The 27,218-nt window shown below is 36.8% G+C and overlaps 2 protein-coding genes across 7 annotated transcripts; one reads left to right on the top strand and one right to left on the bottom strand.

Moving 5' to 3' along the window:
- Positions 1–464: 464 nt before the first annotated feature.
- LOC134538223 (uncharacterized) lies at positions 465–13,596 on the top strand. The gene is made up of 5 exons (XM_063379346.1): positions 465–818; positions 4,813–5,031; positions 7,583–7,893; positions 10,008–10,234; positions 12,216–13,596. The coding sequence occupies exons 1-5, from the start codon at positions 627–629 to the stop codon at positions 12,440–12,442; spliced, it is 1,176 nt and encodes a 391-aa protein (XP_063235416.1). The 5' UTR covers positions 465–626; the 3' UTR covers positions 12,443–13,596.
- A 2,640-nt stretch (positions 13,597–16,236) lies between these two features.
- On the bottom strand, positions 16,237–27,135 carry LOC134538222 (GDP-L-fucose synthase). Of its 6 annotated transcripts, XM_063379343.1 has the most exons (8): positions 26,777–26,795; positions 26,398–26,454; positions 24,007–24,154; positions 23,766–23,880; positions 22,057–22,185; positions 19,353–19,566; positions 17,745–17,882; positions 16,237–16,655 (listed from the first exon to the last, which is right to left on the bottom strand). In XM_063379343.1, the coding sequence occupies exons 3-8, from the start codon at positions 24,132–24,134 to the stop codon at positions 16,420–16,422; spliced, it is 960 nt and encodes a 319-aa protein (XP_063235413.1). In that variant the 5' UTR covers positions 24,135–24,154; positions 26,398–26,454; positions 26,777–26,795; the 3' UTR covers positions 16,237–16,419. The 6 variants fall into 6 exon arrangements, with proteins under 6 accessions (XP_063235413.1, XP_063235410.1, XP_063235414.1 ...); XM_063379340.1 differs by lacking the exons at positions 26,398–26,454; positions 26,777–26,795 and adding an exon at positions 26,830–27,135; XM_063379344.1 differs by lacking the exons at positions 26,398–26,454; positions 26,777–26,795 and adding an exon at positions 26,834–27,077.
- Between the last annotated feature and the right edge of the window lie 83 nt (positions 27,136–27,218).

The following is a 27,218-nucleotide window of genomic DNA, read 5'->3' on the forward strand; positions in this document are numbered from 1 at the left end:
GGTTTACGCCCGAGGCGCTTCTCATTCGCGCTGGCTGGGGGTGCACTCCGAAAATGGGATCGGGTACTAGCGGTACTGAGCATGGGCTTAGAGGCCATGGTCGGTACAGGGTCAAAATATAATATTCACAATAAATATATTTTTATATAGATTGATTATTACTGATTATCAGTCACTTATTTTTATTGTTTTAGAAAATCATTTATATTTTAATTTGCTTAGGGTAGTATCATGTCATTATTAAGTACTCAAAAACTTAACTTAACTTTATATTCGTATTTGACACCTTGAAATATCTCAAGCCATTGTATCATTTTTTTACGAATATAATTTTTCAATAGTTGTTGTTAACATTATTTAATTTTAGAAAAAAATGTTTTTTTTTTTTCCTTTTTGTATTTCAATTTTGTTAACTTTAGACAGCTTCTGTACTATTTAGCGTACTCATATACTCTTTTTTATTTATATCTTCGGTTGTTGTTCTCGTACTCTGTTTACTTGGGAAAAGATGATAAAGAAATAGAATTGTAGAATGTTTGTCATATCGTGCTACGTATTGCGGAATATTTGTGGAAGCTGGATTTTAGTGTTATTTCAAACCTCTTAATTGGTTACAGCATATCATCATGGAGGTTCTACATTGTTATGAGTTTTTATTAATGAGAAAATTGCAAGCCAATCTAACTCTTTGGAATGAATTGAAAGCCCGTTTATTAGTTAGTTCCTATAATTCAAAAGCTCTTCTGGCGTGGCTAAAATCCAGAATGGTAGCTTCTGAATACGAAGAAACCAGCGATGACGATCCTCCAACATATAAGGTTTTTAAAATTATTTTTCTATGTTGTGATATTAGATTTTGTTAGAACTGTGCCATTTAGGTTTGCAGTTATCAGTATATTCTGTCTAAGAAAATGCAGTACTTATTAACACTCTGCTTGAATATCCTGTTCGAGAGTGACATGCCACTAGTACATATATGAAAGTAATTCACAGGGATCATCTTAGAGTTTTGAGTGTCGTAAGTCTTATTAAAGTTGATATTGGGAAGTTCGGCGAGGAATGGCACTCTTAAGTGCAGCAAAAAAGCAAGTGTGTGCTTGATCTTGATGCTGTGTGTATAAAGATACTAGAAAACCGTAGCATTTTGATTTTTTGGCTTTTTTGCTGAGGGGGCAACAATTTTCGGTAAATATGTACAGTCGCGGTAGATGCCAAAAAAATGCTAAAAATCCGAAAACACTTTTATTCTGTGCTCTTTCACTTCCTCTTTTCAAATCAACCGGCGGAGATAAAAAATTCCAACTACTTTCGGAGATTTTTTAATTTTCATTTAATTTTTTCGAATTTTTTAATTTTCATCACAATACCTGCGTATTCATGCGGAAAAAAATGATAATCCGAAAATACTTTTATTCTATGCTCTTTCACTTCCTCTTTTCAAATCAACCGGCGGAGATAAGAAATTCCAAATACTTTATGAGATATCGAATTTTTTAATTTAGCAATACAACGCCCGTTCAACCCTTCGAACGTCGCCATTTTTTATTTTGACGTGTGTTAGTGAATGCGTAATAAATAAAATGGTCGATTAGGTCAGGTCAGTTACATTATAAATACTTTCAAACTAAGCGGACATTAAAAATAATGTGAATTTAATGGTTCTTTAGTTTTAAATTATTTATAATGTAACTGACCTGACCTAACAAAACCCGGACAAATGATGAACATTAACAACTCACGTAATTTTTTTTTACTTATTACTTGCGCAACAATATCCAAATAAAAAAATAATACTTTAAAATTAGAAACGTTAAAAACTCACCTAAGTTGGAGGCGGGTACATTTCCTTTGCCACTATAAGGAAATGATGTAGTCGTTCACGGCAGAAGTTGACCGATTAATTAAACATCGTATTGAACAATAAATGAATAAATAATCACGTATTGGTTCATTTGAATACTGAGCAATCATGGAATAAATAATCACCTATTGGTTCATTTGAATACTGGCCAATCACGGAACAGTCACGTGACAAAATTGTCCAATAAGAAACATGATACTCGTAAACAAGAAACCTTATTATCTATGACAAGAAACAATGGTGATCGCCGCATACTACGCAGGTATTGTGATGAAAATTAAAAAATTCTATATCTCCTAAAGTATTTGGAATTTCTTACCTCCGCAGGTTGATTTGAAAAGAGGAAGTGAAAGAGCACAGAATAAAACTATTTTCAGATTTTTAGCATTTTTTTTGGCATCTACCGCGACTACATATGATGAAATTTAAAAATTCGATATCTCCTAAAGTATTTGGAATTTCTTACCTCCGCCGGTTGATTTGAAAAGAGGAAGTGAAAGGGCACAGAATAAAAGTATTTTCAGATTTTTAGCATTTTTTTTTGGCATCTACCGCGACTGTACATATTTACCCAATTTTCAATTTCCATTTGAGTTCTACCTGCATCCTTACTATTTTCAATTATTATCTCTTGCTCTATAAAAAATAGTAATTTTTATTTATCTGTACCTTATAATCAAGTAGTTTTACTTTTGTTTTTGCATGGAATCCATGCACACATTTATTTTATAATTTCATTCTTGCTTCATCTTTTTTTTCAAAAAAAATTTCTTATGGTTGTTAGTATCTAACTGTTTGAATCCAGATCAATACAGTAATTTTAGGCTATTCAGCAAACAGTTCAAGCAAACAAATTTTTAGTCTGAGACTTGTGAGTTTAGTTATATTCCTACTTATAAACTGGAGCTTTCTTGGGATCGGAGCTGACTACTTGGTAAAGATGGATAAAAAGCATAATATTATTTTAACATTTACGTTCAGAATAGACAAAATAAGTCTTTACAATTATTTGCATAGGATAAACAATGAGTAGTTATGTGATTATTTAGCTTTTTTTCTTTTTTTATCTTATTTTAAAGAGTTTTAAGCCTGGATTAGTGGAATTTTTCCAATGCTCTCCGCAGTGTACAAATGTAGTCCGTATTATCTGACTTGAATCTGTTTACGTCTTCTTCATGGCAGTGCCATCCTATCCACTCCTAGCGTCATCACAGAGACTCCTGAACTGCTTTCGCTGTTGGCTTCTTCCTGTCTTTGTTGTTGGAAATCCACACTGACTTTGGAACGGGGCATTTTGACAGGCATTCTATATGATGGTGTTGATTCCCCACACCTCCAATCAACGTTCACTCTGAATCGCTGCTCCATTTTCCGGGGACCGAACAAACATTCAGATTTTCATCAGGTTCACCCTTCCTGGCATCACACTCTTGCCAAAACAACTGTGCATGACTGGCTATCGCAACACCCTCGGGAAGTTTGAATCCAGTTTGTGCTCGGAGGTGTATTCAAAAACGGCACGTCTGGCTTGTCTGGGCCGTTTCTCTAATGCTTACTGTATTTTTTTTGTTTAGACACGCAAACTATGTAGGCCTATTACAGTAAAGACTTATTGATAATAGATATAGATAACACATTAAATTTTACCTACTAAATAGCTATCACACTGTCAGTTTGACTGAATAATAAGATATTAGGCGATGGGCCATGGTACACCACGTGCAGGGGAATTTGAAAAGGTACACTGTGCTCGCTATGCCATAAAAGACACACACACACCACAACAAACCACAATCTACAGTGGCTGCAAAAATTATTTAAAGTCTATTTGTCAACTTTTAGGGGGTTTGCCCCTTCCCCACTAATTGTAGCGGGGCTTCCTCAGAGCTGGTCTGGTCTTGGACGCAGTCTTCCTTTCCTGTTCAGTACAGTGCTCTTTTAGGCAAACTGCCCTGTCGAGTGCTGATTTAGCGTTGTGAAGGGAAGGTTGGTAGGCATGCATTTCATCATCCTCGCACCCACTCGTCACACTCTAACAGATGCAAATAACGTTGAAACATTTTGTTAATGTAAACTATGTTTTATGTGCATGTAATAAAGTTATTCCACTCATTACTTGCCTGTTCTAAGGTATGAAATGGAGTGGAGTGAGACAATAAAATGCTGATCTAGACTTTTGATTGGAGTTACTAATTATTTATATAATTATTTACTAAATATTTAAAGTAAAAAGTGTTTATTTTGCTCCAGAACTATAATAGATAGCAAGTAAAAATCTTTTAATTTCCACAGCCTTTTGCCAACTTGCATTTTGTTTTTTGATGCCTCACTTCAGTTTGCAGTCACACATCAAATATAAATCTAGTTAGATCATGTGAATATTATCTCTGGAAAGATTTTTATCTTCTAACATTAATGTTAGCACATTCCTGAAAATGGTTACGCTAGTTCGTATTTATGTTAATTTTTGCTTATCATATTTAGCATTGGCGTAGCTGTGTTCATAAAGTTGGGGCGAGGGGGGGGGGGGGGACAAATAATGATTTTTATGTCATGTAAACCCATTCCCCTCTTACTAAGACGGGGGGGTAGGGGGGTCCTCCACAGGAAAATTTTGATTTTAAAAGTGCAAAATAGTGCTTTTTAAGCAGTTTTTGTATCTAACCATTGGATACATCGATGTTAAAATTATTATTGTTTCCTTAAGATAAAAATTGATGAGTGAAGAAATTACAAATAAAGTTGGGCAGAATAATATTATAAAATAAAAATATCACGGTCTAGAAAGTTGGGGGGGACGTCCCCCCTGTCCCCCCCCCCCCCCCCAACCCGGGTTCCTACGCCCCTGATATTTAGTAAATGACGCAGTGATGTTCAAAAATTTGTTGGGTACAAGTTCCTGAAACTGGTCAGGTGGTGTAGTTCGTAGAGTAATCTCTGTTGTGTTGCAGAATATTTGTGTGGAGCTGTGGTTCCTGGCTGTCGCGTTGGAGAAACATCCGCATCGCCTCCTGCAGTTTGTGATGCACCAAGTGCAGTTAGAAAAGGAAGATAACACGTCCGTTCCCGGCCAGACTATCTTGGCGCGCTATCTTTCGCACCACAACTTCGTCGAGATGCATCTCGACAGTATATTTAAATACGGGGAGACTGCCACGCTTCCTCCAGAGGTGACATTCAACTTTACCTACTCAGTCAAGTCTTGTAAGCGTTTCGTGTGATTGGTCGGAAATTTAACTGACTCACATGCTAATATATGCTAAGATGAAAATATGCCTAAGTGTTGAATTCTAACTGATGTCCATAACATGTAAACGTAACCAAAGTTGAAACGTTACTTTTGGGAATAAATAATGCTACCATACGCCTATGTATAACATATGATGTCTGTTACTACAAACGTCAGCTGGGATTGTGTGATTTACATTTCATTCAAATCCATCACCATTATTCCCCCCCCCCCTTTTTTTTTCCCCAAAAAAAAAGTGTGTCCACTTCTTACTCATTATCACCTCCTGTAAATGTGATTTCACAAAATCTGAAAGAACATTTTAGGAATCTGAATACATATGTTCCAAAAGCTGGCTTGTGTTAATAGGTTACGGTTCAACCGTCCTGCCTACATGTGCACGGGAATAGGGTTTTAGGGTTTTATTTGTATTACTGGGTGTGATTTGTAAATTTAATTACAAAATCTCTTTTGAAACAAAAAAAAATTAGCTGGGTATCTTAAACATGGCTATATATAGAAAAATAATAATTTACTGTATGTGCTTGCTGTAATGAAGACAGATTTAATGTAGTAAATGGTTTGTTAATTTTTTTTTTTTGCGAAGGATAATTTTTAGAATAGGTGAGGAGGTGAGGAACAATGTTACAAATAGTTGTGTGTATTAGCTTGATGTTTGTTACGTACTGAATGCAAGTACAGTAGAACCTTGGTTAACTGTGGAATTAGGGGGGGGGGGGGAAGAGGGGGGGGGGGGGTTGGAGGTCAGTATGTATAAGCGAAAATCACTGATATTCGAATTCAAATGTATTCAGGTTATACAATACAGCAAAATTTCGTAATTAAATTATACAAAAAAATGTACAATTATTACTGATGCTAATTATTACTAATTAATATGTTGCTTTTAGTTTTACTCTTTCCTTGTCTCTTCGAGGTTCTACTGTATTTAAAACAAAAATTCAATATTCATGAATAATCTGATATATGATTAGACATTTCAAGTCACAAATTTCTCTTAAAATTTTTTTGTTACCAATAAATACAGCACACAAAACTTTGAAAGTGTAACATGAATGAAGCCTAGGATGTTTATTAAAAATTTTATATTTATTATCTGTAATATGCTTTTTTATATGCATCACATAATCTGTGATTATGGTTAATGATGAACAAAAATACTCTATTTTAGTATTTTTTTTATGTACATAATCAGAATGTTCAAATGCATTGCTGGTTATTTTCTTGCATTTTACACCAGTATATTATGGTTTCATACATTTGGTTCTCTTTTTTCTTTTCATTTTACAGTTAACCCTTGATTAGTCGGACCTCGATGTTCCGGACATCGGATAAGTCGGACAACCATTAAAAATAAATAAATAAATTTTAAAAATTTTCAACAGACAATATTAATTTCTTTAACGTATAAGACACCACAATAGCAATTGCGGTGTTCAATAATGTGCAAAAAAACAAAGTATGTACAGCGTGGTATGGGCCGATTCTTTGAAGGGGGAAAAAGTGGCAATTCGGATGTCAGAGACTTGACAACGCTGCCTTGCCGGCGGAGACGTGGCGTCATAGCCAGCCGGCCACTAGCTAGAACACGTCCTTCTCTGTGTTCAAGTGTGACTCGGAAAAAATTGTTTCCAGCAGAAAACGGCTTAAGCAGCCTACAGAAACAGATCTTGAAAAATTTTTTATGCCTGGTGTTGTGTATAAAAAAAACTTGAGTCTGGTGTTTCTGTGGCGAATCTATGTCTCGAGTACGGTATCACGAAACAAACAGTGTCGGACATAAAAAGAAATAAAGACAAGTTTAAGCAGTTTGTGTTCAAGTGTGACTCGGAAAAAATTGTTTCCAGCAGAAAACAGCTTAAGCAGCCTACAGAAACAGATCTTGAAACTTTAAATTTTTTATGCCCGATGTTGTGTACGAGGTACGTGCGGCGGCAACGCAGCAACAGCTGAGTTGATAGATACGCACAGCGCGCCAGCAGACTACTGTGACCTTTTGCGCGACCTTGCCTGGCTGTCTCGTGCTCGATGCTCACAATTGCCCTGCTAGCGGCCATACACAGTTACGGACTTGTGTTTCGCTGCAGAATGTTTGCGTGCTTTACTTAAAAGATGCTGAATAATAAATTATGTGTTACATTGCAACTGTCTTTAAACTGATACCAGTTTGTATACTTTTATTTCGTAACACTGGTATGTAGTTATCTTTGGGTGTAACCTGAAATTATCCACTCAATAACTAGGACAAATCATAACTAGGACAACTTCTCCCCTCTTTTAGTCAGACTTATCGAGGGTTTACTGTACTGTGTTCAGTGTTACGTGGATTCTTGTGAAGTGTGGGAAAAAAAAAGTTTCACTGTAAGTTTAGATTAAATTCGTAAAATATTTGATGTTTGATTGGAATACAAAATGAGGGGATCGGCGGAAGAGTAATGGCAGGCGTGTGTCTGTGTGTTTCCCCCCCGCAGCTGTTCAAGTGCCCGAACGTGCGGGTGCTATCGCTCAAGTGCAACAGCCTGGACGGCATCCCGCCCGACGTGGGGCGCATGGCCTCGCTGGAGCGCCTCTGCCTGACCAACAACCGGCTGCAGAACAGCTCCGTGCCGTTCACGCTCACGTTCTGCCGCCGCCTCGCCGAGCTGTACCTGGACAACAACCTGCTTGACGCGCTGCCTGGCTTCCTGCTCGCCATGCCGCAGCTTCGCACCGTCCACCGCCACGGCAACCACAACTACTTCAAGGCCACCTTCATGTGGTACCACACCGACGTCAACGAGAGGTGGGGGCGCCGGTCCCCCGCTCTCCTGCTTTCCTCCCGCCCTTCACTCTCCCCGTCCGTGCTACTTCGAGGCCACCTTCATGTGGTACCACACCGACGTCAACGAGAGGTGCGGGGCGCCGGTCCCTCGCTCTCCTGCTTTCCTCCCGCCCTTCACTCTCCCCGTCCGTGCTACTTCGAGGCCACCTTCATGTGGTACCACACCGACGTCAACGAGAGGTGCGGGGCGCCGGTCCCCCGCTCTCCCCTCGGCCTTCACTCTCCCCGTCCGTGCTTGTTTCCCTGAAGGAATACTCGCTGGCTATTTTCTGCAAAATTGGAAAATTGTCTTAAGTATACTTTCTCAGAAACATACTACTACTGGCTCGCTGTAGGAAAGGTTTTGATGGAGATTGAAAACTGATGAAAACTAGCTTCTACTGCGCAGCTTAGGTTCCCCCCCTCCCTTCTTTGCGACAGAGAATTTCCGTCACTCCCCCTCTCTGTCGCAAAGAAGTAAGGGGGGAACGTAAGCTGCGCAGTAGAAGCTAGTTTTCGTCATTTTTTAATCTCCATCAAAACCTTTCCTACAGCGAGCCAGTAGTTCAAAAAATTTTATCAACTTATCAGTACAGAGCCAAATAAAACATGCATTTGGTTTTTATTAATAATGTAATGGCTAACTTAACATTTGAGAGTTGAGTAGGATTCATGCTACCCTCTACGAACCACTAATAACAACAAAAAAAAAAATTGTTTCTTGAACAGTATCTACCAATCTGGGGAAAATTAATCATTGTGTAAAGTATATCAACATGTTGTCTTAGATTGTGTAAATCTATGTAATGGAAAGAAAGGAAATTTTTTTCCCACTCACATGTCTAGTTCTCATTACCATCGATTTTGTCGTTCATTCCGTTCTCTTTCTCTCCTTGAAATCATTTCCTAGAGCTCTTCCTTGTACATACATACTTGTAAGCTTACCCCTCGCACCTCTTTCCCCCCTTTTGGGTAGTTTAATTTTCGTGTCACTATAATTTTTCCTATACATCACAAAAAGATCTTTTTCAAGTTGTGTTTCATTACAAATTTTGGCACTGGATATATATATATATTCTTAATTTCAAATCAAGCATCAAATAATTTTGATCATAAAGTATTTTGCAAATAAAACGTAATGTAGACTTATCTGTGAGAATTGAACTCGCCAATTAAGTAATAATTTTTTGTGCATTAACTATCTGTTTAACATTATTTTCTTGGGGTACTTTATTATATTACAAAGAGTTTTCTACCTCCTTGAAAACTTAGTTTTTGTTTCTTGAGGTACTTTGTTATATTACAAAGAGCTTTGTACCTCCTTGAAAACTTAGTTTTTGTTTCTTGAGGTGCTTTGTTATATTACAAAGAGCTTTGTTTCTCCTTGAAAACTTAGTTTTTGTTTCTTGAGGTACTTTGTTATATTACAAAGAGCTTTGTTTCTCCTTGAAAACTTAGTTTTTGTTTCTTGAGGTACTTTGTTATATTACAAAGAGTTTTCTACTTCCTTGAAAACTTAGTTTTTGTTTTTTGAGGTACTTTGTTATATTACAAAGAGTTTTCTACCTCCTTGAAAACTTAGTTTTTGTTTCTTGAGGTACTTTGTTATATTACAAAGAGCTTTGTACCTCCTTGAAAACTTAGTTTTTGTTTCTTGAGGTACTTTGTTATATTACAAAGAGCTTTGTACCTCCTTGAAAACTTAGGTTTTTGTTTCTTGAGGCACTTTGTTATATTACAAAGAGTTTTCTACCTCATTGAAAACTTAGTTTTTGTTTCTTGAGGTACTTTGTTATATTACAAAGAGCTTTGTACCTCCTGAAACCTTAGTTTTTGTTTCTTGAGGTGCTTTGTTATATTACAAAGAGCTTTGTTTCTTCTTGAAAACTTAGTTTTTGTTTCTTGAGGTACTTTGTTATATTACAAAGAGTTTTCTACCTCCTTGAAAACTTAGGTTTTTGTTTCTTGAGGCACTTTGTTATATTACAAAGAGTTTTCTACCTCCTTGAAAACTTAGTTTTTGTTTCTTGAGGTGCTTTGTTATATTACAAAGTTTCCCACCTCCTTGATCTGACGAGAGGGTGGGAACCACGCAGGGTGCTGCTGGTGCGGGGTGACGCCCTCCGGCGGAAGCCCCCAGCGCTCGGCTCCCGGGACCCGCCCTCGCTCATGTTCCTCGCGGGGCAGGCCATCGTGGCCTCCAAGTGGAACTTCTTCCAGCCGGGCCAGCTGCCCCCCGGCGTGCAGGACTACCTGGCGCTCATCTACCCGTCCTTCAACGTGTGCGGCCACTGCCGCTCCGCCACGCCCCTGGCCTCCCCAGGTACTCACCCCCCGCGTGTCCTGCGGTGACTGACGTGTGCATATCATGTGTCCAGTTTCCCCAACTGTTGGTGGCGGGGGCGCAACCGGGGGGGGGGGGTGTGTGTGAAGTTATTTTGCCCCCTCCCCTTCCCCCTCCTGAACCTTGAAGTGGGGGCAAACGGGGGCAAATAAAGTGCTGTGTGATCAATTTTTAGATAATAAAACTGCTTAAATAGCACCATTTTCCACCTTGAAATACAAATTTTCCTGGGGGAGGGGGGATCGATGATTCTTTATAAAAAGGTATATTCCCCCCCCCCCCCCCCACTTCGGAAATTTAGTTGTTGCGCCCCTGGTTGGTGGGCATGTTAAAATTAGAAATACTGAAATGTATCTAAGGTTACTAAAATTACGACAAAACTGAAACCACGAAAAAACATTTCCATTAATAAAGCTAATTTAATGAGGGTAATTTATGTATCAAGTTTTGTACCACAACATCCATAATGTATGGGCCGAATGGACAAGAAAAATTTGAATTTTACTCTGCTTGATCTTGTTTATACAGTACATTATTCACATAATACAAATGATTGCCAATTTACTTTTATTGTACAGAGCGATTCTGTCCGAGATGTGCTTGCTACAAATAATTTCAATGTGAAAACGTCATTTATCATACCAAACATTTTAGTGTAATATTTGACTAAACAAATGTACAAAAATAAAAACAATAACACCAGAAGCTCCTGCTTTAATAAGGTTAACTGGCCTGAAGATAACACCATAAAAACTTAACTCTTCTTATACGTGAAAGTGCTTGCTATACACACAGGTGTACCATCATTGAAATACCAATTTCTGAACACAGCAGATTGTCCGGCAGTGGTGTAATAATACAAGTTCAATTGCAGACAGGGCCAAACATGTAGGTATATGTGGGAAGTGCAATACACTGCATATGCCGTGTCCTCGCTTGTTCATTCCAATGAATGAATTCCATTCTCTTTCTTCGGGCCCTCACTGTCAATAGTGAAGCCAAGGTCGAATGAGTATTAACCCTAAATTGATTATCAAATGAACAGATTACTCACATTGATTATCAAACTGAATATAAAATAATGGGGGCACTAAAAGAATGTTTTGCAAAATTTAATCACTGTAAATTGGTTCCATCCATTAAGGTATGCACTGAAAAGAAAATCTCAGTATTGTTTTATTTTACATTTTGTTCAAAATATTTATTTTATTTAACATCAATATTAGAAGACCACGACATGTTAAGTCCATTCTTAGTGTTTGGTTAATTGGATAAGTCTTAGGGCGCGGTTACACGGGAGTCTGAACTACTTCAGGTGAACATGTTCAGCTGTTGAGTGCGGTTACACACAGTCTGAACATGTTTCGTTCGAGGCCATTTCCCATTTAACTTAAACATGTAGGCAAAGTAGTTCAGATCGACATATCTTCTACATTAGCCCTCTGATTGGCTGTTTAGAATATAAACAGTCCTTTGCAGAAATTCAAGATGGAAAGTGTTCCTGGTACAAGATCAAGTAATATTTTACTGAATGCAACAAAAAAAAAAAATAAACAGGTAATTATATATATATTTTGTTTTAATTGATCCTGACCTTAATTTTCTTAAAACTGAGATAGGTACTCTCGCTCAAAAAATAATAAAAAAATAAGTTTAAAAATTTTTACCGTGCATGTTGTTTCCATTTCTGTTGATAATGCTGTATAAACAAGTTAGAAAATCCCGCGTTTTTCTGGATACAAAACGGAGAAGATCAACAGCACAGTCATTCGTTGACAGAAGACGATCGGTTTTGGAGCTGAACGCACTTTTCAGAAACTACCGCGTAACCGTGCACTTTCGCGTTTTGTAAACGTGTTCGCCTGAAGTAGTTCAAAGTCCCCGTGTAACCGCGCCGTTGGTAACTGTGTGTGTTCGTGGAAGTGATTTTAAAGCAGGTTTTTGGATTGTTTTTCGCCAGGCTACAAGGTGTTCACGTTCAAGAACCCGTACCTGGGGAACACGTGCGTGCCGTTCCAGCACTGGGCGTGCTCGGCGCGGTGCGCCCGGGAGATAGAGGTCCCGGCGCACCTCGAGCAGCAGCAGGCGGCGGAGAGGATGGACCGGGAGTACCGCCACTACATCCGGGAGTTCCAGGAGGAGACGGGCCCGGCCGTGCCGTCGCGGGGCGTCTGCGCCGTCCTGTAGCGTCGACCGCGGTGCCCGACCTCTTCCCCCCCCCCCCCCCCCCCCCCCCCCCCCCGCGTCCAGACCTGCCAACTCTCACGATTTTAAGGTCCATCTCAAACCCCTTACGCCAAAATAGTGTTTCCTCACGATTTTTCGGGGCCCCAAGATTTTGTTTGTAAAAGTTACAAAACAAGTTTTACGAAAGCTTACGGTAACGAGTTTCCATCAATACTCGTGTCACGTAAAGGAAGCAATTTTGCGTTTTATGGCGTGTGCTGTGCTGATTTTTCTATTTCGCATTCTATTCTCATTTGTTGTTTTTTTTATATCTAACCTGTATTTATGGGCCTGAAAGTTTTTATAGAGGACCTCATGATTTTTTAAATTTGAATGTTGGCAGGTCTGCACGTCTGTGCGCTCGGCGAGGTCGTCACCGTTATTCCCGCAGATCAGTGGAGACAGGTGTTTTCGGTGGGAAAAATTTGCACAGTTTCGTTACTTTTTACGAGATGATTCCGGTATATTTTTCCGCTTATTTTATCGGTAGTTTCGTCGAAAATTCCGTTGATTTTAAAACTGCAATATGAGGTTTATAAATACTGTAAGTTCAACATGAATGTGTTTGATATGTCATTTAAGAGCAGAACTACACAGTTTCATACATACATAACTTAACCAAACATTTGCACAGAACAAGCAACAATTCAACAACTATGCAGAGCATTTCCGTAATCTACTGGCAGATGGAGAGTCCCCAGCGCCTTTTTTTAAAAATATATATATTTCGCGATTTCGCGCATCGCGAAAAACACCTGTCTCTACAGATTAGCCATTAGTCACAAGCATGATCTGCGAAACTGGGTTGTGAAAACGGAAGCGGAAATTGTAATGATAGTGACGACCATTCTTGCTGATCGTGTCAACTTATTTTAAGTTTTAAAAAGTATATAAAAACCATTAAATATTGTTGTATATATGTAATATATTTTTTTATATCTCGATAAATGTTTTTTTAACAGATAAAAAAGTTCACTTGCACAAGTACCTAAATCTCTCCAATAGGAGTCATCCTTTGAAATATTTATGTAATTTATTGTACAGAATCGTCCTACTGATTTGTGGATGGTCTATGAAGATGATTAAATGGCTTAATGCAAAGTAAAAAAAAAAAAGTATTTTTTAAGGACTAGAATGATGAATAGATATTCCTTACCATCTGAAATTAAGACCGGCGGGCAGTTTGTGTACACCTCAATTTGTGCAATCAAGTAATTAGGACTTAGCAGGAGTACCACATGTGAATTCATTTGACTGAAATGTCAGCACCAAGAGCTGATGTTGAAACTCTCAAGTTGGTATGCCAGTCAAGAGGGTGTTTCTGTTTATAAATACCTCATTGTTAAGAAATCAAGTCAAATAACATAAAAGGGCAGTGAAACTATGTTTTCATTGCCTCAAATACGTATGCTGCATTGGGAATTTTTGAAAATAAACTTTGATCACTAGGCCTGTGTGATTCCTGGAATAGGTATAAATAATAAACTATACATATTCCATTTGACCTCGAGTAGTATTTGACACGGCATACCTCGTGAGTATGTCGTAGAGCAACGTTCACTGTTGAGTGAACTTGTTTGTGTGATATAAATAAATACCCCCGTTTTAATGTGACATTTTTTACAATAAGTGATGTTTTAAACATGCAACAAGAATTCACTTATTTTCATGTGAATGATTAATAAAAAAGTCATATTTGTCATTTCAAACTAGAAAACTAAATGGTGGTATTTATTTTGTCACACCAGGAGATGGGGGAGAATAAATAAACATCAACTGCGCTAAAAACACACTCCATTGTGGTGGCCATTAAAAGAATTAACGTAGTTTCAACTGAAATTAGCAGATATTAATGAAACTTTGTGAATAACTAGGGTTTTATTTAGGAATCAAGCCTTAAATTTTTTTTAAATGGATTTTGCAGTTCACCAAAAAATTTCAGAATCAACATGTAGAGTAGCAGTTTATGAAAAAATAAGGCAAATAGGAACTTAAAAAGAGATAATCGTACAGGCCTATTGATCATCTAATGATGAAGTATATGAATTTGTTTTTGGAAGTCAAAAGCAGACTGGGTCTCATAAAATTTGGTTTCCACTGCAACTTTGAAGTTATGTTCTTGGAAGTATTAACACAGTAGAAATCTTTATTAGCCATGTGAGTGTACTAAAAGACTGAATTGGAATTTAAATTGCTAGCCCCCGATGATTCCCCTCTACATCTTTTGAATGACTAGGACTATCTGATTGCTCCCATGGGGGACTAATAACCAACAATCTTTTAAATGTTTCCTACCCCCAAAACCATTATGTTCCTTCCCACGAATAAAATACAAAATGTAAGGAAAAATAGGAAAAGGGCAAAATTTACCAGTCAAGTTTATTTTGTGCACATCATATCTGGTTTTCTTTTATTTGGGTTGGGAAAATTTCAGGACTGATCAATATTAGTGTTGCAGCCAGTCACTATTAATTACAAGTAGTGGTGCACCGATATGACTTTACCGATTACCGATTCAATTACCGATTATGAGAGCAATAATCGGCAGATACCGATTCAGTTACCGATTATAATGAAGAAATTTTTTTTAAGTGTAATAATGCACACTAAAATTTTTATTCCCATGTGAATTTAATAACAAGATTAGGTACAATTGAGAATACAGTTATAATAACAGTATAAAAATATATAAAATACACTATTAAGTCATTGCAAAGTGTAAATTAAATTAACTTCTATTTAAATATTTGTTATTGTAATCAACTTGAACTACAGTCTAATAATTGTAATTTACAATGGGTAAGTTTTTGTTGCGGAAAACTAGCATTATTATCGAATATCACATAAGATTATATCAAGAAATTACCGTTTAACAATCTAAACATGCTGCTTTATTTTGTTCACTTGAGTTTATAGAAAAATGTTTCCACACTTCATTTTTTTCCTCCCTACTCGCCATCTCACTATAATTATATAAAAATGACTAAAAACCAATTCTAGCACACGTTATTTTATTTATGTTGACTGAATATATAAAATTATAAATACTTTTTCACTTTTCACGTCACATACAAATAACACAACGGATAATGTTACCAAAGACGCCCATAACGAGTTGGTAAAATGCAGTGATAAACTCTAGAAAGTATCGGGACCACGATTTTGAACCCGTTACTACGACTCGAAAATATCGATTGTCATAGAATCTACTGCAACGGTTTGTGGTAGTTTGATGGCGTGACATCTATTTTACGTCTCTGGCTATAGGTAATGAACAAGGCCACTAAACAAACAAAAGACGAAACGTAAATAAACGTGTAGGAAAAATGTATTTTTTATTGTTCGAGGCAATGAGATTTATTAAACTCAACGAAATATCTGTAATTATGATGTGACGGAGTTAGATGAATTTTGTAATATATACAAATATTACGGTATTTCGTCCTAAAATCTGTAACAAAATATTACACGGTAAAAACCTACTTAATTACGCCGGCCGGGACGTAAATAATCGGCAAAGTAATCGTTAAGATAATCGCCGATTACGATTAATCGGAGAGTACCCATTATCGCCGATTACGATTCATCGATATCCGCATCGGTGCACCACTAATTACAAGCATTCCATTAAATTGTGTGTTATATTAACTACAATAAATTGTTATGGCAAAATAATTTTGGAACCAAGGTGACATCTAATGGTCTCTCCCCCCCCCCCCCCCTCCCCTCCCCACAACACACATAAAATTAAAAAATGCAACAGAAAACATTTATTTTTGTTCACACAATTCCAACAGCAACATGACAAAACAGTTTACAAATAGCTTCACTGCAACCATTATAGGAAAATATATACACAACTGTAGACTCACTTCTGATATGCTCTTCCCCAGTTTCTTCGATAAACACTTCGAATAATCGTCGTCTTTGAACTCGAACTATACTCGTGCAGAGTTCTTGTTTGCTGCGTACCACCTCACTGTATGCGAAACTGCTTCGTCGAAAGGAGTGAAGACAAAGTCGGGAAGGTATCTACGGAGTTTCGCGTTGCTCGCAGTCTTCTTGAACTGACCGTCCGACTGCGAAGTGTCGTAAACCATTGTGCCATTGAAACCTGATGCTTTGGCTATAGCTTCCGCTGCTCTGCTTATGGGAACTTCATCCTTCTCATCAACTGCAAAATATAAAACATCATAACTAGTAAGTTAATTTTTGCACATATATCAAATAGTTTCACACCTGATAAAGTTGTACAAATATGCAATAAGTTTTTTTTTTTTTTTTTAACAAATTTTAAAAATTGTTTGACATAGCTGTTTTACCAACTTTGTAACACATTAAGTTAGAGCTTAGCTGGAGATAGTGTTTCAGAAGCAAAGTAAGAGCAGTGTAATTGGCTTTACAATGTGGTTAATATTCAATATAGTTGCTGATGTGCCCATGTGGAAAACTGCTTATTCGTCAACACTCGTCAACGAATGACACATTGGTCTAAATATTTTTTAATATATTTCAAATTAAAAATATTTCAACTACTGTAGTTAAACTAACACGTTATGAAATTACAAGTCGCAGCACCTTTAAACATTCATAGATAAACAGTCAAATTCAAAATTATTGGCCTGTACAGTAACAGACAATTCAACCAAATACATTGAAAGATCATTTGATACAAAAGTGCTGCCAACTGCCATACACATTCACTATACAAATAATATACTACAAAATAATTAACACTATTTACTATAAATGCTAAATTAAGTTTTAGGTTTAATTTCCAAATTTAAATAATTAAAAAGTATAGGTTTGCAAACCACTAAATATTTAAAATGCTAAATTAATTTCTATGTTAATTACTTTACATAAAGTTTACACTGATACAAAATTTCAGGCACGTCATTAAATTTATCTGTTTTCATAATAAATAAATAATGTAATTTTGTGACTGGGTAACTAAATCAGCAATAGTTACGTAAATTAGTAAAACTTAGTAGCACATACTATATAGTAATACCAATCGTGAAAATGTTAAATGTTATCTGATGGAAAACATGAAACACTGTACGAAATGACAACTAACAGTAATGATAATCTCTGAGTGAACAAAAGACATCAGAAGTGCAATAACGTGTCATGGTGGCCCGGGTTAAGAGCTGAACGCAAGCAGCTCGATTGATGCATGTTTACAGAACACACTGAATCATTATACGCTGCATTAAAGACCTTTCATGGCAGGACAGGTCATTGAGTAGTAAGTGCTTACCAGAGAGAATAATTGGGTTCACCTCTTCGTACTCACGCAAAACCCACACAATCAACTTCGCCAAGTCTAATGAGTAGATGAATTGTCTGAGGGGCCGCCCAGAGCCAAGGACTGTGAAAACGGATTCCTTGGTATTTCCTGCAGCACATAGAAGAATTATGTTTCATCAAAAACATACCAACTTAACTGCCCATAAAAACTAATTTTGCTGAAATACATGTATAGTACTGAAGCAAGATTTCCATACCCTTACTCTTACCATTGCACTTACAATCAATTCAACTTCATCAGGAAATTTCCAATCCATTTCATTAAAAGATTTGAACATAATGTGAAGATTTGTGTGATTTAAACACAAAAAGCCTTAGATTCACGAGTCCTCAAATTGCAAGCAGTTTTAATGTAAGTGGATAAATTGTTGTCTGTGCAAGGAATGTTTGATTACATTCATTTTTAATTTTAAAATTATCTTTTGAGATTACTTAATTTTTTTTGTATCAGTTTTAATAATATTTTAAAGGTACCGTCAGTTGGGGTAACATTGGCCCTTTGAGGGTAACTTTGGCCCAAGACAAAAAAAATGTTAAACCATGTTACAACTCTTCCAAATATTTATTAGATGTGATGATACATATCACATATGTAATATATGTATCATCACATCTAATAAATATTTTGAAGAGTTGTAACATGGTTTAACATTTTTTTTTGTCTTGGGCCAAAGTTACCCTCAAAGGGCCAATGTTACTCCAACTGACGGTAATGCTTTAAATTTTTTAATTCACTTATTGTGTTTTATTATCGAGTTCAATACACAATTCAACTCGACTTCGTGAACATTATAAGCTTTCCTGTATTATCCTTTACCCACCTTTTTCAAGAAAGTTTAGAACCAAATGCTTTGATGCTAAGCAGGTGTGCAACACTCACTCACAACAATCAGTTTGAAACGGCTGTCTAAAATCAGCGGCACTGATTGTTTGGTGATGTACATGCAAATTGATTTAAAAAAAAATTTTTTTTGAACCAATGATTAAACTAAAATAACGTAAAAGTCATGGGTGAACGTGAATGCTGAACAAACCATGTTGAGTCATCAAACACCACAAGAGAATTATTGCGGTCACACTTTTACTAAGTGAGGGAAGTATGTCCTGGCAAGACACAACTTGATGATCAAAAGGATTGTTTTACACGAGTTAAGACAGGTCACAGCGCACAGCTTTTCGGCACAGAGAAGCCCGCACCAGGGGCGTAGCCGGGGGGGGGGGGGGGGGGGGGGGGGTTGTTGTTTAGGGGTTCAAACTCCCCCCCTCCCTAGCACCAAATCTTTAATTTCTTATCCATCACTGAAACAAATTTCATATTAAAATTAATAAAATTTTTACCATTACAATATTTAAATTTAAGTACCGAAAACTGCTATAGCACTATTTTACACCTTAAAATCCAAATTTTCCCGGGGGAGGACCCCTGGACCCCCCCGCTTCAATACGGAAGGGGGGGGGGGGGGGGGGGGCATGCTTCTCAACACCCCCCATACACAAATCCTGGCCACGCCACTGGCCCGCGCGCGAGCGAATGCGACGGTGACCTCGGCCGGCCCACCTGTCTCCATGAGGACATGCAGCTTGTGGATGAGCGCCGGAATGACGTGCGCCGCCTCCGGCCGGAAGTTGTCGCGCGGCCCAAACACGTTGCAGGGGATCACGGACGTGAACAGGCAGCCGTGCTGCTGGTGGTACGCCGCGTTGTACACGTCGATCAGGCGTTTCGCGTGGCTGTAGCCGAAGTTGGAGCTGTGAGGCGGCCCGTTGTGCACCTTGAACGTAACAACGCCCCCTTCAAAACAAACTCAACATTAACGCTGCACAGGAGCTTCAACTCGTATGAGGCACGCTTTTTCTAAATTAAAAAAAAAATAAAGATGGTTACTGGTTGATATCTTATTTTTAAAAAGTGTTATCGAGTTTTACATCTTGAAGCGGCCCGCCGCCTCGTATGTTGCTACATCACAGCCTTCCCATCCCTCTCTCCACTCTCCTCCTCTCCCTGTGAGTTTGTTTCCCCCCTCCTCTTTTCAGCTTCCCCGCCGAAGCTCTCCGACCGCAGCGCGCTCTATGCGAGGCTTTATAAGCAGCCGTCCGCTGTGCCTCGGCCTCTTTAGCTTAGCATACTTTGAGCTGTGATAAGCATGTGATCAGTCAGTTTGTTAGCCAGTGACGGCGCCGAGGGAGAGACTGCTGTGGTTTGTTTTCATCGAAATGTTTTTTTGCTCGCACGAGATGGCCGTGTGGTAAAGTAGCTACAGTTGGCTCCAAGGATCCCAGCGTTTAAAGTAATCTAAAAGGTAATTGTTTGCCATCATGCAGGTTGTTTTTGAATGGCTGCTGAGACCTCGATGGTTCACCTATTTTAGGTTCTTGTCCCTCTTTTAATGCCGCGGTTTGCATTGCCGTCCGTTCATGCCTATTGTCGTCCCTCATTTTTTTTTTTTTTTAAAGCACCATTTGTGCCTGTGTCACAAGTTGCCTGCCTGAGTGACTTTGCTATGCTTTTGTCTTTCCTATTTGTTTCTCGCCACGTCTAGGGTAAGTGCTCCCTCGGGTCGTGCACTTGTTACGTATGGAGAGCTCGTGGTTCGTAGGAACCTGTAAATGGCCATGCCGGTCTTGATATTTAGTCTACATGTTATGATTCTTTTATTCTTTTTAAATATTTTCTTTTGTAACTTGCTTGTTGTAGCTCCGCGCGGAGCACATTGGTACTCTTATGTAATATTTTGTTAGATGCTCGTATAAATTCTGAAGTAATCCTAAATTCCTGTATCATGTATGGGTGCTTCATATGCACGTAGCTTGAATCATTTTAGAGGTAGTATTCGCTGGTGTGCTATGGAATGCTTCATTATTGGGCAACGCACACGTTCTTTGTATTTATTCAAAAACGTTATTTAACTTATTTAACGCAAATTGTTACGTAAAATGTTTGACCGTTTAAACTCATGAAAATTGAGGTTGCATCACAAATTTGTCACATACTAAATGAACTTTGGCTTCGGCCTTAATGGAGCATATGTTGGTGAAGAAATTATCTGAACGTCATTATTGTCCTCTTTTTGTGTCCTTGTGGAACGGCATAATCTCATTTTGTATTTTGTATGTATTTTGTGAACGTTTATGGAAAAAATTATTAAAAAAAAAATTCGATTAAACGTATTATTCTTATTCTTCCACGTTATATTAATCTTGTTTTTACAAGACACGCTCTGCTAGGTACCCTTAATAGAAAGGGTGAAATTATCCTGTCCAACACTGATATTTCAGAGTTGTAGGGACCTGTCGAGCGCCGTGTGTAACTTGGTGTGAATAGTTTGGTGTCTTGTAATCTTCTTTGTTCACACCACGTTTCAATCTTATCAACAGGAAGATAATTCATGCTGAAAAAACAGTTTGACACACCCAAGGGACTGGAGTAGTATTAACTTCACACAGTGGTTAACCGCTGACTACTCACAGTGTATTATGCAGTCGAAGAAGTCAGCTACACTGTAAGACACTTTGCCAGATCGTAATTACAAAACTATCTTTTGATTTCCACATGTGATTTTGGGAGCAAAAAGAAATTCTATTATAAAAAAACATACATGAAAAAGGAAAGTTTAAATTCAATTTTCAGCATTTGGCTTTTGAAATTTAGCATTTAGTAGCATTTTTTATTATAAGAAATAGTGTTTTACAGCAAATTTCATCAATTGTCTTTGCCTAAATGATTAACTAATTTGCACTCTTTCTAATTGTTTCCTGATTTTCCCATCCTAATCTAGAACTCTTTCTAGTGAACATTGGCTATACGGCTATACATGATACTAAACAACTGATTCTTACATTCTTAGTAAAAATATTATTTAAAAAATACCTAACTACTGTATATTTTTCACTTAAAAAGAAGAATCAAACATAAATATTCTGTCAATTTAGTTTTATTGTAATATTTTTTATGCACCAATCGCCTTAACAGAGTTTTACTGTATTAAAAAAGTAGCTTAATTTTAAACAGAAAATTATGAAAATTTAATGGTAATTTTTTATAAAAGCATTTTGATCTGAAGAATAATAAAAGGATTTGCTCTAAGGAGGTGAAAATGCCTTTTGTTTGATACAGTTTTGACTTGAATCATAACAAACATTTTGTTATAAAAAGGTTTTTACTATAACATGGTTACCACATACAGGTCTCACAACGTGTTATAAATTGTACCCAATTTTTATTTAAAGCTATTAAATTTTAATATCTAATATAGGGTCCTCACCATTGTTTCATCAATTGGGTACGTAATCTTGTCTGGAAAGATGCACGTAGACAAACACGACACTACTTTACGAACTTTCATTTCGTGACAGCAAGCCAGCACATTGTCATTTATGTGTATATTGTCTCTCTGAAAGGAAAAAAAAAATCATAAACTAGTAATGACATCCAAAACACATTATAAACCTAAACAAGCAGTAGTAAAATCAAAATACAGGAACACAAATTCAAAATAACATCACAGCCACCATTGCGGTAATATGTAACTTAACGCTTATTAAAATATGACACTTTCACAAATAATTTAGCTAACAGCTATGTACAGATAATTTCTTCATAGGCAGTACATTAAAAATGCTCAATTGACTTTGTTTATTAACTTTTTTTTCAGTCCTATATCGCCAGGAGTGACGGAGAATTTCAACTCAGGGAAAGGGGAAGGGGGGAATAGTACCACTTTCCTTTCGAATGGTGAGAATTTTTTTTTAAGGATTTTCTATTTGCGAGGGAGGGGGGGGAATTATATCCACCAATCTCCCCCCCTCCTGTGTCAACACCACGCAGCTGAAACCAGTGGCGTACACCATGCGTCCTACCAACATTTGATGGTGAAGTTCTGGAGTAGAAATTCTTTCATATATTACCTATATAATTTATTTTTAAATTGTTAATTATGTTCATTTAATAATTCTAAATTAACAAATTATAAATTTAAATTTAAAAAAAAATAGTTCTAATAGGATAATACACACAAAGTGAAATGTCACAACTGACAAACCTGTGATCACACAAACACAGGGACATAGCCAAGGGGGAAGGTCTGTGAGGCCGGACCCCTTCCTTCCAGGATTTAAAAGTTAAAAAACATGCAAGTGAAGATAGAACAAGAAAATTTTAGCAAATGAGTTACTTAAGGTTACATAGAGTTTGTTTTACATGGATTATTGTGTTACTTAGTGGGCTACTGTAATTTATTTTCTCCCCATCATAGGTCGACATGCCTCATTTCCAGAAACTGCACAAATTGTGTTGCCAAGTAGTCTACATTAAATGACGGTTTGAACACGTATTACTGTCAGCATGTCTTTCATACAAACATGACTTGTGTGTTTGATGTACATATTTACAAACATTAATAAAATATGTATTCATTACTTGTTTTAACAAAATCAAATAATTGACCTAAGAAAAAGTGTTAAAAACAATTAAATTCAAAAAAAACAAATGTTTAGTTTTCTTTCCTCAAGAAAAATTCATTACTTAAATTGCTTAACAAACATTAATAAAATATGTATTCATTACTTGTTTTAACAAAATCAAATAATTGACGTAAGAAAAAGTGTTAAAAACAATTAAATTAAAAAAAACAAATGTTCAGTTTTCTTTTCTCAAGAAAAATCATTACTTAAATTGCTGTTTGTGTAAACGTCGGAGTTCTGAACGTCTACTATTCCCCGAGATTTAAATGTAACAATCTATTTTCTTTTAAAATTAAATTATAAGGTTAACGTACTCCTAAAAATTTCATATGATGGTTATACTGAACCCTCCCTTCACCAAATCCTGCCTGCGGCCCTGATACACGCACGGTCCACATCACTACACGTAGGTGCATGCGATACAGAAAAATAACAATCCCCTCTCAAAGCTGGTGCAACGTCAGCAAAATGGCTAGAATAACTCAGCCTACTATAACCGAGATATCCTCACGAGGAAGTCCAGGTTGTGTCGCATGTTGTCGTAGAGTCCGCCCACTCTCGCTGCCAGGTGGATGACCATTGTGGGTCTGACCCTCTCCAACAGCGCCTTGGTCTGCCCCAGGTCTCTGGAACGCAAGACTGGCTCACACACTCTGCCTGTTACCCTCGGAGCCACGCAAACGCCGAACTTTTATTTCATTGCGTGCAGATCTCACAACTGAGAGCAAAACACCACGAGGCACTCAACCCACCTCAAGTCGGCATCCTTGGAGGTCGCGAAGAACCACTTCTCTTTGCTTGCGGGGTCATCTTTGACCACTTCTTGGATGGCGGAGCCAATGAGGCCCGACCCGCCCGTCACCAAGACCACTTCCTCCATTCCCGGTGCCGTTACACAACCTGCGAAATCAACCCCAACACAAAACACGTCACACTTCGAGCCAGAAAAAAAAAATCATCTTTTGGATATCCAAAAGTGTGGCTAAACCTTACACAGAAACCCCAATCAGGATTCACGTAGTTTCAAAGGGCTAAAACAGATCAAAAATTATAACTTTAATGCATTTGTTACAAAACTACCACTGTGGGAAGCTGTCACATAAAAGTGGATTGCACAGTTTACAGTACACATGTCAACAGGATTCCCACCCTCCAACTAAAACACTACCTATATAGATATTCCGAAAAAAATTAATAGAGATAATGATTAAAACTATGCCCCCCCCCCACCCCCCCCTGGTGGCCTTATCCACACTTTATAAGTTAATATTTTGTTTGAACATTAGAGATACAGTAGAATCCCTCTAATCTGAACTAATTGGGACCAAACCCTGTTCGGATTAGCGAAAATTCGGATTAGGCGGAATTTTGTCGTATAATGCCATACATTGTCTTTTTGAGGCATATTTAGTGTCTGATATATCAAATATATAAGGAAGGTCAGACGATAAATACACCATTATTATTTAGCGTACATATTTAGTGTCATAATATTTTTAATTACTCACATTGAGAGATAGATAAATTATCAGTTTCTTATGTACATATTAATAAACGTACAACATTACTTGAAAAAACTTGTTTTTCTTTACTTTTCTTAGTTCTTAAATGATATAATTTTTTTTATCCTAGCCCTGTTCGGATTAGGCGGATTTTCGGATTAGCGGGGTTCGGATTAGCGGGACTCTACTGTATTACAATCAAATTTATAGTTCGATAATTTAGCTTTGAAAAATTATTTATCTGGTAGTAATATGAAACTGATTTTGGTAATGGATGCTGCAAAATAGTATGAAAAGCCATACAAAATTTAAAAAAAAACAGCATGAAGAATTTCAATTTGATTCAAATATATATAAGGCATGCACGCAACAGTCACATGCACAAGTAATGATTATTACGAAGACTAGAATACCATTTTACACCCGTGATATTACTGTTGAAATATTAGTGGGAGGACAAATAATGCAAGGGAAGTATTAAGTTGAAATTTAAAAAAAAAAAGGACTTAAATAAAAATATGTAATGAAAACAAAAACCAAAACAATCAACATGGTGTGGGAGGTAGTGTCTTAGCAGGTTGAAATTTGAGATGTGAACGGAATATTTACTGGAATTTATTGGGAAAATATAACCATGTATTTATTACATATTTAATGTTGGAATATTATGAGTTTTTCATACAAGTATTTCATTTTTTTGATTTTCACTATCAATTTTTCACAGTGTCTTGAAGCAGACTACAGTCTTACCTTGTGTATTTTGGATATTAGTACTTAATTTTTGGTGACACTTTTCGAGGTAATATTTTATCAGTATCGTGAAGTAAAATACTGTCCCACCTGGTTACTATATTTTGTGATACCGGTATTTTAGACCTCATAATTTACCACTTTTATTCTTCGGTATGATTAAGTTTTGTAATAAATAAGGCACATTGTAGTATTTCACGATAACACCATAGGTTGTAACGTCTACAGTCATCATTTCTTTGATAATAAATATTGGTATCACAAAATAGACTTTCACGGAGAGATAACAGTATAGTTTACCATACCAAAAATGTATAACATAACTGAAATATGTGAAAAAAAAAAAAAAAAAATATTCTGCCCCATTCAAAATCCCCAAATTGTCCTATAAAAATTGAATGGTGACTTCAGCAGTATTGTTATGGAATCCGGATCTAAAAAGGCCCCAAATAATAGAAAAAAAATTGTGATATATATGTTTACAGAAAAAGTACTCTCATTCAAATTACCAAATTCTAATAATCTGTTATTAACCTTATTCAAAAATTGTTAATAAAATATATTTATTTTTAATTTTTACGAGGACTTCCACTGCACGAATAATTCATTGAATATTTAACCAAAATTAGCAGCACTTCCAAACGAAACTTCTACTATCTTGTAAAAACTATATAATAAAAATCCATTCACAAATGCACAAACATTACCTCAGAATTATTATTGAATTGATTAATTGCTACACATACGATACGGCTTCCACCTTAACAGTGCAAAATAATTAAAACTCATAAAGGAATACTAGAAAACCAAAATTTACTTTATTATTAAAACGTGTCAACTTCTCATCACAGAAGTGCACAAAAACCAAAAAGTAAACAAAATATTACTAACCTCGCACTCGATACCATAGAGTTAAGAAGTAATTTTAGTATATTTTCTTGGTAGACCCTATTAAAATGATCAAATATGTCAAACATTAAAACTTTTGTAGATCTACTAATATGCCTTAAAATAAAAATTACGTTGAACAAATATGCTAAAAGAGTAAAAAATAATATGACCTCATGGTAGCCTTCAATGTAGGAATGAAATAATATCAGAATGTTTTATTAAATATGTATTGGAAGAGTAAGAACAATTTCTTTAATATTTGAAGCAGCATTTTTAAAAGTTGTAACATTTTAACAATTTTATTTATGAAATATAACAATTAAGTAAAAAAAACACCAATCTTAACTGGTGTCTCGAAATTGTGGATTAATGCACACACCATATAAAATTCAAGGTAATTTTACAAAAATTACGACCATAGCATGAGATTACTTGCAGCAAACTTGACCGTGACCACCATACAGTCAACCAACTTCGTGTCTTTTGTCGAGGAGTCGCGTCACGTGACCTCACAGTAAGGGTTAAGTCGCCCTTGAAGACTAATGGGTGGTGTTGATGCCAACGACCACGGCAGAGGCGGTGCATGATGAAGTGGCTGATCCATCCAGAAATGGTCACATTTCCACAATGATAATTACTGACCATATGCCTTGTCGTGGGTCACTTCTACACTACATGAAACACGATCACAAAGAACACTAGTTATTGTATGTCTGGCACAAAGAGATGTGATGACTGATACTGTTAATAGTATCTCATGGTGGAGTGTCCCTAAAACACACACGCTATTCATAGCCTACCACGAAAGTTCCCGTTTCAAT

The sequence above is a fragment of the Bacillus rossius genome, chromosome 13 (assembly GCF_032445375.1).
Source record: "Bacillus rossius redtenbacheri isolate Brsri chromosome 13, Brsri_v3, whole genome shotgun sequence".
Classification (NCBI taxonomy): domain Eukaryota; kingdom Metazoa; phylum Arthropoda; class Insecta; order Phasmatodea; family Bacillidae; genus Bacillus; species Bacillus rossius.